The sequence below is a fragment of the Peromyscus californicus genome, unplaced genomic scaffold (assembly GCF_007827085.1).
Source record: "Peromyscus californicus insignis strain IS unplaced genomic scaffold, ASM782708v3 Scaffold_22__1_contigs__length_63687245, whole genome shotgun sequence".
Classification (NCBI taxonomy): Eukaryota; Metazoa; Chordata; class Mammalia; order Rodentia; family Cricetidae; genus Peromyscus; species Peromyscus californicus.
In genome coordinates this window covers 9920531-9933371 of record NW_026294525.1, presented here as the reverse complement: position 1 = coordinate 9933371, position 12841 = coordinate 9920531, and the positions used below count along the sequence as shown (strand labels likewise).

At 50.4% G+C, this 12841-nt stretch overlaps 1 protein-coding gene across 8 annotated transcripts in view; it reads left to right on the top strand.

Moving 5' to 3' along the window:
- Nucleotides 1-12841, top strand: part of Synj2 (synaptojanin 2) — a 102845-nt gene that overhangs the window by 79600 nt on the left and 10404 nt on the right. For 7 of the 8 annotated variants that reach the window (XR_008221161.1, XM_052750886.1, XM_052750889.1 and 4 more), the window contains 10 exons: nt 175-256; nt 1680-1820; nt 3262-3454; nt 5864-6022; nt 7721-7877; nt 9022-9139; nt 10171-10389; nt 10489-10567; nt 11065-11233; nt 12340-12507. Coding sequence is in view for 7 of the 8 variants with exons in the window: in XM_052750886.1 (XP_052606846.1) it covers nt 175-256; nt 1680-1820; nt 3262-3454; nt 5864-6022; nt 7721-7877; nt 9022-9139; nt 10171-10389; nt 10489-10567; nt 11065-11233; nt 12340-12507 (1485 nt within the window). In the remaining variant the exon portion in view is untranslated. The remainder of the gene's footprint in view (nt 1-174; nt 257-1679; nt 1821-3261; nt 3455-5863; nt 6023-7720; nt 7878-9021; nt 9140-10170; nt 10390-10488; nt 10568-11064; nt 11234-12339; nt 12508-12841) is intronic. The other variant, XM_052750887.1, reaches the window with a different exon arrangement.

Here is a 12841-nt window from a genome sequence, read left to right as displayed (position 1 = left end):
AAGCACAGGAGGGGAGTGAGGGCAGGCTCCAGTGGCTGGCCCCCTGTGAGTGGCCAGGTTCAGGGGGTTCCAGCACTGAACAGGTGTGGGCAGGAAGGGGGAAAGCAACCCTGTGAACCAACAACACGAGGTCTGGTACTTCTGACCCCTTTCATCTCTTGCCCTGTTCCCCAGGTGATGGCAGCCCTGCTGACGTGTTTGCCGTGGGGTTTGAGGAGATGGTGGAGCTAAGTGCGGGGAATATTGTCAACGCCAGGTAAGGGCCAGACATGGAGAGCAGGGTGGCCTTGGATCGGATGCCTTGCCAGGATCAGGGCTCCAATCACTCCTAGAGCCAGCCTGTTTCTGGGCCAGCAGCCCATGGCTCTGGCTGTCTGGGTCCTCCTGGCTCCATTCCCTGCACACACTGGCTGATGGAGTGCTCTGGTCCTCTTCCCCTGCTGATTAAGCAGAAGGAGGCACTGGTGTGTGTCTTTTGTGAAGGGTTCTAGCCTGGGCATTGTGTGTGATTGAGTCATGCTGTCTCGGGAAGAGGGAGAGAGAGAATATCAGAGAGAGAGAGAGAGAGAGAGAGAGAGAGAGGAGTGCCCGGGGAAAAGTGAAAAGTGAGGAGAGGGCCCCGTGGTGGGTGCTGAGAAGTGCTCCTCTTTACACCAGGCAGGAAGGGGAGACCCCAAACCATGAATCAGCACTTGACAGAAAGTCAGCCATTCACCCCCATGAATGGGGTCTTATTTCAAGGAACTCTTTAATTTTTAAGATTACATGTATGTATTATGTGGGTGTCTATACACACACCAGCACACCACAGTGCAATGTGTCAGTCAGAGGATGACTTCTGGGAATTGGTTCTCTCCTTCCACCGTGTGGGTCTTGGAGCTTGAACGTGGGTTGTCAGGTTTGGTGGTAAATTCCTTTACCCACTGTGCTAAACCCTTAAGGAGTTTTGTTTTGTTTTTTTTTTGTTTGTTTTTTTTTTTTTTTTTTTGGTTTTTTCGAGACAGGGTTTCTCTGTGTAGCTTTGCGCCTTTCCTGGATCTCGCGCTGTAGACCAGGCTGGCCTCGAACTCACAGAGATCCACCTGCCTCTGCCTCCCGAGTGCTGGGATTAAAGGCGTGCGCCACCACCGCCCGGCGGAGTTTTTAAAATAAATAAAATAAAGCAGGCTTTTGGGAGGACTTAGCAGAAGGTCCTTATTGTGCCTGGGTGTCAGGGGCCGGGGGAGCCACTGTGATGTTTAGAATACTATCAGAGCTGGGCCTGGTGTCACAGAGCTGTCGCCCCAGCTACTCAGGAGGCTGCGGTAGGAGGATTGCCAAATCAAGGTCTGCCTGGGCTACAGGGTAAGTTCAAGGCCAACCCGGGCGAGTTTACGAGTTACTGCCTCAAAAAGTGAAAAGAGGGTTGAGGATGCTCAGTAGTCGTTTCCTGGCCTAGCATGCACAGTGCCCTAGGGTCAAGCCTCACCACCACCCCAAAAATAAAAAAATAACTGAAAACAACAAAAATAAAGCAAAAACGTGTAGATGTCCTTGGGAAAGATTGATGCCTGGCACTCATTTTGGGGGTACAGGCAAGCGTGAAATCGAGACAGGTGGAGGGCTGAGGGGTTGGCAGTGGGAGATGGGCGCTCTCTACTTAGCAGCGTGCTGCATCTTTGACTTCCTTGCCTTTTCAGCACCACCAACAGGAAGATGTGGGGCGAGCAGCTTCAGAAAGCCATCTCCCGCTCTCATAGGTACACCCTCTTGACCTCAGCGCAGCTGGTGGGCGTCTGTCTTTATATCTTTGTGCGTCCGTACCATGTCCCATGCATCAGGTAAGAAGAGCACTTGGTTTCTGAGCATCTGGGGGACAGGGGCTTGGGAGTCTGGGTTGCGTTCTGTGACTTCCTCCTGGTGCCCCCCTCCTCCGACTCCAGCAGGAAAACAGGACCTGCCTTTATTCTCAACACACAGAGCAAAACTCCTGAGGGAGAATGGGCTTGAATTGGATATTGTCTGGCAATTGTAAAGCCACCACGGGAAAATCCTAGCTCAGGAAACTGGTCTCCTGGGGAGGAGTCAGGACTGATATCAGGCAAGCTCAGGCAGGGCAAGGAGCGGGCGTCATCGCATTCACGTTTCCCGGACAGGGAACGCTCTGAGCAAGTGCTGAGTGGACTGCTCGGGAAACACCAATGAGTTCGCCTCCTCTAGAATCCTATTCATTTTGCCTCATGATTACGGCTTTGTAAGTGTAAGGAACTTAGGAAATAAGTGTCTTTTAGAAGAGGTGTGTGTGTGTGTGTGTGTGTGTGTGTGTGTGTGTGTGTGTGTGTGTGTGTGTGTGTGTGTGTGTGTGTGAGACACTGGAGGAGTTTGCCTTTTTCTTGCTTTCTCTTTGTCTCCTAATTGCTACGTGGTCTTGCCGGGGGCATTAGGGTTACAATTGCTAAGGAGCGGCCCAAGACCTGGCCAAGCACCTCTATATAGAGAGGACCACTGGAATGCCCTATGGTGGCCCTTAGGCTCTGCATTCGTAATCTATTACCTTAAAAACACATTTAAGGCCCTACCCCTGACATTGTGTTACTAGGGCAGCTTGACCATGCCCTAAGTTGACGAGGAGAAATCTGGGTAAAGGTTAATGATAAGTCCTGAGGAGAGGCGAGATGGAAGAATGGCAGGTGTTCCTCACCCACCTGAGGTCTCCTCACCTTGTCCTCAGTTTCCTGCCCTTTGGCCACACGCTTGTTTGACTCAACCTTTGGGCAGATTATCACCCAGCTTGTCTCCCAGCTCTCAGGTGTAACAGCAGTCTCCCACTCTGGCCTGCTTAGAGAAACATTAAGTGGCTAACAGTCTGGTCCTGGGGCCCTACACACAGGTATGCATCCCCAGTGAATTGGGAGAAGGACATTATGGGCCCGACTCCCAGGTCAGCTTAAGGGCCATTTCCTAGCTCTCAAAATTGTCCACGGCCACATCATAGGGTATACACTTACATGAGAGCTGAGGGGTATGGGAGGCACATCAGTGAAACCCCTACTGTTTCTGCTGGGAGAGGACTGGGGCAGACCCAGGAATGGTGTGTCTGCAGCTTCCCAGAAGACTGGTGGAAGACCCGGTGCTTCTGACAGAGATGCAGTGCTCAGCGGAGAGCAGGACCACCGTGGACTTGACCACATCGCTCTCCAAGCTTGCAGCCACGGGCTCTTCTCTGTGGTAGAATGGGTTTCTATTTCCCCACCGCATGAGCATGCCCTCCTTTTGTTACAGGGATGTGGCCATCGACACCGTGAAGACTGGCATGGGGGGAAAGGCGGGGAACAAGGGCGCCGTGGGCATCCGCTTTCAGTTCCACAGCACCAGCTTCTGCTTCATCTGTAGCCACCTGACGGCTGGGCAGTCTCAGGTGAAGGAGAGGAATGAAGACTACCGGGAGATCACTCACAAGCTCTCCTTCCCTGCGGTGAGTGGCCTGTGGGTCGGCCTGTGCGCTGGTTGGCTGTGCACTGGGCCCATCTGCCTGGTTCTGCCACACGTGGCTTTCTGGGCTGCTAACCAGAGCCCCACCCTCACTGCCATGAGCCTCTCCACCATGGGGGAGGGGAGATGGGCTGTCATTCTTGGAGGAGGAGCCCAGTCCCGCAGTGGTCTGTCACCTCCTACCTCAACTTCCTGGAAGTCCTTGGGTAACCTAGCTTTTTTGGGGGGTGCACTTTGTGGGTGTTTCAATTCAGATGGTGGAAGAGAATCAGTGTGGTCACGGGAGGAACATTTGAATTCAAGTATGATTTCCTTCTCGTGGTGGTGGTAGTGTGGATTCTGTTTGCTTCTGATGTGCGCACACACCCATATCTCTGTTGCTGCTCAGCCAAACTGGCAAATCCTGGCTGAACAGCCGAAGTCCCTCAACCCATCTACCCTGAGGTCTCCAGTAATGCGCCACACTGCCCCCTAGTGACAACCTAGAGATTTCCATGCTGAAGCCCATGGGCTTTATTTTCAAATTTAGATTTTAGTGTTCTCCTTCTGGTACAAGATGACCCCCCAGCACCTCAGCCTGATGCGTGGGCTCCACTGGCTAGACAGAAAAGTATGGGTCGGATGTCCTTGCTATAGGTCCCTCCAGCTTCCGACAGGCTGGTTGGATCCTGGAATTCTTCTCCTGTTGGACAGGAGAATGGAGCCTTTAAGGCTTTTAAGCCTTGGCATTCCCAAGGATTCGGCTGCAGAGCCAAAGTTCATCTGGTTTCAATTATAAGTATCTGAATCCTCGCTGTTGTTTTTATCTCTTGAGTTAAAGAACAAATGAGTTGGGAAAATTTTGATTTGTATGTAATCCACGCTTTCTTACTTGAAAATGAGAACTTTGAAACAGTATACTCAGGATACATTCCAGTAATCGAAAATTTTTGCTAGGTGGCCCTTTTTCTTCTGTAGAAAGGAAAGTTGAGTGACCTTATAAATTAGTTCTCTGTACCCATTGTGTGGATTACAGTAGCCGCTGACCGCGGATAGCTACTTTTTAAATTAATTTAAAATCACTTACATTGGTGCCTTAGTCAGTGTTCTGTCGCTGTGAAGAGACGCCATGATCATGGCAACTCTTTTAAAAGAAAGTGTTTAATTGGGACTGGCTTACAGCTTCAGCGGTTTAGTCTGTTATCAGCATGGCAGGGAGTGTGGCAGCGTGCAGGCAGATGTGGTGCTGGAGAGGTTCCTGAGAGTTCTACATCCAGATCCACAGGCAGCAGAGAGTGACGTTGGGCCTGGCCTGAAAGCTCAAGGCCCACCCCTAGTGACACACTTCCTCCAAGGAGGCCACACCTACCCCCAATGAGGCCACACCTTCCCCCAACGAGGCCACACCTCCTAATCTCTTCAAATAGTGCAACTCCCTAGGCATTCAATTATAGGAGCCTATGGGGACCATTCTTATTCAAACCACCACAACTGGTCATGTTCAAAGTACTTGGCATGTACTGGCCTCTGGCCAGTGGCTCCCTCACTCAGCAGTATGGAAAGCATTTTCACTACCACAGAAAAATGTGTGGCTTGGTTTGGGCCACCTTAATCTGTCTGTACCATCTGTGTGAGTGGAGAAATTTGAATACCCTAGTAGAGGGGAAAGCTAGGTTTAGAGCTGGGTAGATCTGGGTTCACATTTCAACTTTATCATGTACTAGCCTTGTGGCCTTCGGTGAGTTACACCACACGTACACAGAGAGAGGGGTCACCTCAGTGTCTGCTGCGTGGATTCTGTAAGCATGGGGTTCCCTTGGAGCCCTACACTTATAGACAGTCCTTATGCCACTGTCATTGTGCTAGGGAGGGGCTCTTGGAGGACTGGCTGGAGATGATTGGCTCCTGCTGGCCAAGATGGGAGGGAGGAGAGTGATGGAGAAGTTTACAGGGCTGCTCGCTGTTTCCCTCACGCTGAGAGTTTGGGAAACACCTCTCAAGATTCGGACAGAACAAGCCCGACAGACATAATGACAGAGTGATTATTGGTATAGTGTTTTTCAAGTGGTTTTGAGGCTTTGTCTGGACCACTCAAGAGTACTGTTACATAATATAGAAAAGCAGGACTGAGGACACGGCTCATGCTTATGCAGCACCGCATACACCTGGGCGAGGAGGTGCATGCCTGTTATCACTGCTACACAGTCCTGGGCTACATGGAGCCCTATCTCAGAAAATAATGCAATAGAATAGAGAAGCAAATTGTGTAAGGATTTCTTGGAAGGTTTATAGGGCTAGGCAAACACGAGACACTTTAATGGAAAACTTAACAATTTAGGAGAAACGCCCCAAGGCTTGTTCCTCTCCCCTCCCCCAACCTCCCTCACACTTGGTGATGTTCTTTATAACTTAGGGGAGAAACGTCTTTTCACACGATTATGTGTTTTGGTGTGGCGATTTCAACTACCGCATCGATCTTACCTATGAAGAAGTCTTCTATTTTGTTAAACGTCAGGACTGGAAGAAACTTATGGAGTTTGACCAGTTACAGCTACAGAAGTCGAGTGGGAAGGTAAGCTGTACCTCGAAGATATTTCTAGTAACTGTCTTGGTGTGGAGTGCTGTCTCCCAAATGCAGGTACTTGTGTGTTAGAACTGTGAGTGGCTTGAACACTGATCCTGATGGTATAGAAAACACACGGTGTTTATGAGAAAAGCAGGGCGGTGAACTTAACTAGGCTCTGGCTGGCCACACTCAGGATCCCCGTGTCTTTTTAGGGCTGAGTGGCGGCTATCCCTGAGGGAAAGCCCCCAACAGCATTCAGCACAGTGTGGGGAGTGAGGGTACTTACTGGCTTTCCACCACCTCTAATGCACTGGGTCATGTGCTTTCAGACAGACCGAGTCAGCTCCTCTGAGGCTCCCCAGAGCCCGAGTCATGATTGCCTTCTCTTGTCCCCCCCTGACAACGTCAGACGGACCACTGTGTTGAAGGTGTTGAATACTGGGGTGCATGGTCTGCTTGGACCAAATGCACTTACCTATCTACGCGCGTGTGGTCTCTTTAGGGACTGCTTTGCTTCTGGTATCAGAAATGACGGGTGACACTTTGGACTCTGTTCGTAATATTTTGGTGCTGTCCCTTTCCTGTTGGTGAGAGCGCCAACAGAATCATTTACACACCGATTTGTACATAGACTCCTCCAGAGTACCCTACAAATTAGACACATTTTATTGACAAAGCGGAGAGGTAGGTTGAATTATGTATCATGTAGTCAGCACACCAGGCCGCCATTCGCTCCAAAATTGTCCCCTCACAGAGTGCACATGTGCTATTCCATGGCCCTGGTTTCTAAGGTCTCCAAAGGCCATGGCATAAAATGGCACAGGTTTGGGTACAGCAGTGGGTCTCAACCTGTGGGTCAAGACCCCCCTAAGGGTCACATGTCAGATATTTACATTAGGATTTGTAACAGTAACAGAATTACAGTTATGAAGTAGTAGCGAAGTACTTGTGTGGTTGGAGGTCACCACGACATGAGGAACTGGATTAAAGGGTCACAGCGTTAGGAAGGGTGAGAGCCACGGGGCTACAGACTTCAGTTCTTGAGGGTCAGAGCAGCCAGCGTCCGGGCATCCACAGAGGATCTACTCCAGTTAAGACCATTGCTTATTTCCATGTCCTGCTGTCCTAGCAACAAGTACGCAGGCATGCTATTGCCTTCAAGAATGCGGCGCTTAGATGCGCAAGGAAAAAGGAATGAAGGTGTCTCTCCCTCCAAAACCAGGAGATCCAGCCACCGTTTTGAAGTTTGCTCTGCCTAAGTGTGAAGTATGCAGATGAGCCATATCACCCCACAAATCTTTTTTTCTGCCTCCACCTAATTCTCACTGCCTTCTCTGCTCCATCAAGTGAGGGCGCTTTTGCTCCAGCCCTAAACACATTGTATATAGGCGCTGGAATGTCCAAATGAGCACATAGTAATCCCTGTCCTGGGGTCCTTTCTCGGTCTCCAAGGGTGACAAAGGTGATTGGCAGGGATTCAGGAGGGAGAACGAGGTACTATGATGTGTGTGTGTGTGTGTGTGTGTGTGTGTGTGTGTGTGTGTGTGTGTGTGTGTGTGTGTGTGTGTGTGTGTCCGTGTGTCCAGCTATTAAAAGGCATATATGTCGGACATTAGACATATTTACAAATATAGATTCTACTACTTTTTAGAATGTACCTTTTTTTATTCTGAAGATAGCCTTGTGATTTCTTTCTCTGAACAGATTTTTAAAGACTTTCATGAAGGAACCATTAACTTTGGGCCCACCTACAAGTATGATGTTGGATCAGCTGCCTACGATACAAGTGACAAGTGCCGTACCCCAGCCTGGACAGACAGGGTGCTGTGGTGGAGGAAGAAACATCCGTACGATAAGACAGGTGAGTGCCGTGTGTGTGGCTGAGACAAATCGGGGGTGAGTGAGAAACACCGCCAAGAGAAAGAACCAGTCACTCAGCCCAGTGGCCTGGCTGTGTAAATCACATTTCTCTCAGTGAATCAGCCACATGATAGCAAGTCATTCTAGATGTCACCGTCTTTGAACCACCTCTCTCCTGGTTTTGCCTCTCCATCATGGCTTCTCCCACGCACCCTCTGCCCTTTATCCCGGGGAGAGAGAGAAGTGAAGTCATGGGCTCTCCCTCCCCACTCCCTGCACCACTCAGGTGCTTTATCAAGCCCATTTTGTTCAACCAGATTCTTACCTCTTAAAGCCTCAATTTCAAATGGAGCATGAGCCAGGCAGGATTTTTTTTTAAATATTTTATTTATTTATTTTACTGCACATTTTTCTGTGTGAGAGTGTCAGATCCCCTGGAACTGGAGTTACAGTTGTGAGCTGCCATGTGGGTGCTGGGAATTGAACCTGGATCCTCTGGAAGAACAGCCAGTGCTCTCACCTGCTGAGCCATTTCTCCAGCCCCGGATTTTTTTTTTTTTAATTGGTTAGATGTATATTATTTTGAAGTCATTGATGCCTAGAAGGGAGGGTGAAGGCTCATTAAAGTCAGAACACCTGTCATCTAGAACACAAGCAAGCTTTCCACTTTTCAAGAGAGAGGTCTGTGGAGATCTCAAAGCTGGGACACTAGAGCTATAGGAGAGGACGTATGTTTTCTTTCAGGTTAGTCTGCGAACATCTGCATGGTCCCGGGGCACTGAGAGGCAGGGTCAGACGAGTCCTGACTTCGGAGCCCCGGTGCCTCTCACCATGCAGACGGCAGGTCTCAGAGGCGGTGGACTGCTGCACCCTGGCCCATAGCTTCAGACATGAGCTGGGGTGGGGAGGTGAGAGGGTGCCATGGTTGTTACTGTTCTTGGTCATCTGAACATGAGGAACTTTTTCACCCCAGCCCCAGAGCAACCCAAGCCAAAATTCAGGCTCAGTCGGGGGGAGAAGCAAATGAGCCTGAGCCAAGGTCTTTAGGGACAGAACTCTTGGCTGCAGGCCATCATACTTGCATTCATATAATTGATGTGGTTTCATGTCTCCTGTGGGCTTCTTGAATGGAACCTTGTGAGCAGCTGGAGAACTCAACCTTCTAGACAGTGATCTGGATGGTGACACCAAAATCAGGCACACCTGGTCTCCAGGGACCCTCAAGTACTACGGCCGTGCGGAGCTGCAGGCGTCCGATCACAGGTACCGTCCTCAATGAGGAGAGCGTTGGCTCCACTTCCCCACAGAGACAGACACACTGTCCCTGAAAAGACTGCAGTGAGTGAGTGAGTGTGTGTGTGTGTGTGTGTGTGTGTGTGTGTGTGTGTGTGTGTGTGTACTTACCGCTGGGAAGTAATAGTTGTTAGCGTTTGGTCATTGTTCTATGTCATAAATGACATTATTTATGAAAATCTCAAAGAAACGGCCTGTACAATACTGTATCTTTGAAATGTCCCCAACTGCTCCACCGCAGCTGTACCAGGCTTTCCTGGTAGTTTTCAAGGGGCAGTCCTATGCAGCTTACAGATGTGGTTCGCTCATTTGCAGCTACCGTCCAGCTCTAAGCTGAGACATGGGACTGACCCACTCAGCTAGGGACGACACAGTTTTCATCCAGTATCTGTGTTGTAACAAACACCGTACAGTTTGTATATCTTGGGTTCAGGTTGTTAGACACTCTGAGATGTCGTTGACCCTTGGCCACTTGGGCTAAGAATGGACGGAGACAGTAGATGGCAGGATGGGGGCAGTCTGATGGTAGCCTCCGAGGGGGTTGATGTTGCACGGAATGGTCGAGGGTGGCAGCGTAAGACGGTACAAGCGAGGAAGGTTTAATTCTCCTGCAGTTGTTACCAGAACTGGGTAAGTTCTTCCAAGAAAGGAAGAGGAGAGTGGTAAACCTGGGTCAACTGGCGAGTCAGAACTTTGGGTCCTGATTCTTTTATCCCCTTCCCTTAGCAGTGTTGAGGGAAACGGTGTTTATGGGAATCTTTATCCTAATTTCTGGTGTTTCCTTACAATCAAGTCCTAGAAATGAGCTCTATAAACGAAAAGGGATGGTGTTGTGAGGCTCTTAGCATGATGGCCATGTAGCCACGTGAAGAACTTGTGTCCCAGCGGACTGCGATGCCTGGGGCAAGCAGCTCTGGGGGACAGAGGCAGGTTGGAGGCTGGGATGTGACCCCTGCCGAGGCCGACAGTTCTCCACCGGTTCCTGTTCATGTCTGATGCAGACCTGTGCTGGCCATCGTGGAGGTGGAGGTGCAAGAGGTTGATGTGGGAGCCCGGGAGCGGGTTTTCCAGGAAGTGTCCTCCGCCCAAGGCCCGCTGGATGCCACCGTTGTAGTAAACCTTCAGTCGCCAACCCTAGAAGAGAGAAATGAATTTCCTGAGGACCTGCGCACAGAACTCATGCAGACTTTGGGGAATTATGGGACGATTATTCTGGTCAGGTAACCCACCCCTCCGATGTGTGTTCTGGGGTGTCAGTGGGATCCCGGAGAGCTGCATTAAGTTCCTAGTGTTGACTGGAATACTAATTTGTATCCCAGGATCAACCAAGGGCAGATGCTGGTGACTTTTGCAGATAGCCACTCGGCTCTCAGTGTGCTAGACGTGGATGGTATGAAGGTGAGTGCTCTTAGTCACACTGTGGCATGGAGCTGTCCCATCCCCATTTTTACATGGCCATGATTTCCCCTGGCCAGTGCCCTAACTATGTTGGCTGGGATTCTCCATCTGGGTCTTGTGTCTTAGAGCTGGCTTGTCCTACTTGGAGAAGCTGCAAGTGTGGTTCCCACTGAGGTCTTCGTTCCCCCCTAATGGAGTGCACTTGCCTCCCTTCTCCTGAGACTGTTTTGGGATGTGCAGCTCACATTTAGTTCCATTTTGATAAGATCCTGGTTTAAATTTGCATGGAATGAAAAGCCGGAGGCGTGGAGTTCAATTTCTAGTCCAACCAAATGTGTGTGAGCCGTGCTGAACTCACCCGGGGTCTGGACTTTGGGTTGCCTTAGCAAATTGTGAGGAATGCACAGGTTGGAGAGAGAAGCATTTTGTGACTGATGGGAACTGTGGTGGTGACTTGTCTTTGTTCTCACTTGCTGGCTGCCCCCCCCCCCGGCCAGGTGAAAGGCAGAGCTGTGAAGATTCGACCAAAGACCAAAGATTGGCTGAAGGACTTGAGAGAGGAGCTCATTCGGAAGCGGGACAGCGTGGCCCCCGTGTCTCCCACCGCCAACTCCTACTTGCTGGAGGAGAACTTTGACTTCACGAGTCTGGACTATGAGTCCGAAGGTGAGTGGCCCTGACAGAAAGGGCAGGCAGAGAGTTCTGGTGACGGCCAGGCCTTGCCCCAAACCCCACCTCACAGAGGTGACAGAGGACATGGGAAGTGTGAGAATTGCCCCTGCGTGACAGCTGTGGCTCACATCCGTGTGTTCCAGCGTTCAGCTATGGGGATGATACAGGGACAGGAAAGGGACAGGATGTCCTCATATTTGTTGTTAACGGTGGCTTAGAGGCTGTAGCAGTGGGCATGAGTTGAGGTGGGAGCTGGCCCGGGCACCCAGCTCCCATGGCTGCCGGCAGAGCGTCATAGGATTCTTGTGTTGCTTACATTGGCTTCACGGACAGACACTTCCTAAGGGAGGAAGTCTTCATTTTGGTTCGCAGGTCATAGGTCCACGGCTGTCTTAGTCAGGGTTCCCGAGGTGATAAAGCACCATGACCAAAAGCAATGTGGGGAGGAAAAGGTTTGTTTCAGCTCACAGGTCTACATCACAGTCCGTCATCTAAGGAGGTCAGGCAGGAGCTCGAGGCAGGAACTGAGGCAGAGGCCGTGGAGGAATGCTACCTCCTGGCTTGCTCCCCATGGCTTGCTCAGGCTGCTTTATTATAACACCTAGGACCATGGGCCCCTGGGCCAGGCCCTCCCACATCAATCATCAATCAAGAAAATGCCCCGCAGACTTGTCCATAGGCCATGTTGTCAATTGAAGGTCCCTCTTCCCAAAAGATTCTAGCCTCAGTCACACTGACATGAATCTACCTGGAACAATAATAGCCTTTGGCTCGGTTGAATCTGGGCCTCTGGCAAGGCAAGAACATCGAGGCATGGGAGCATGTGACAGTGGCTACTCACCCCCCTCCCCCAGTGCACAGGAAGCAGGGAGTAAATACCAGTGCCATCTTTTATTCCAGTTGGGTCTCCGGGCCAAGGGATCAGCATGAGCCCTTCTTTCCCTACTTAAGTCTCTCTGGACACAGCCCCACAGATACCATCTCATAGGTATCCCTCAAGCCAATCTAACTGACAGACAGCAAGACAGTCCCACTGGCTGAAGGGTGGGCCGATGCCCCCTCATTCCTCTCACCCTCATGTGACTTGTTCTTCCCCGAAGGGGATGTTCTTGAAGATGACGAGGACTATTTAGTGGATGAGTTTGGCCAGCCTGTGGCCTCGGACAGTGAACTTGGTGGAGACGACTCTTCCGATACCATGAGCTCCTCAGCACCTGCCGGCAAATCTCCTGCACTCGCTAAAAAGAAGCAACATCCCACGTACAAAGGTAGCTCCTTCCCCGCTTTCCCGGGGTAGGGTTGGAAGAGCGACCTCATCTTTCCGATGTTTGCCCCTATAACACGCCTACCTGGAGATGTCAGTCTGTTTCCTTTGTGTACTTGAGGGGCCACAACTCTCTAGATGCTGCTTTTACATTTGTGACTTTGTCCCCCAATACTTTTCTGATTGAATCCCTGAAGAGTCATATTCAGTATCAACACCCTGATGTGTTATTTCATTCACATAATGTCATATTATACGGTGGCATCGTTACATTTTAGAATTAAGGAGGGCAAAAGAGGGTCTGGGGGATGAATTCGTATTCTGGATTAAATGGTAGA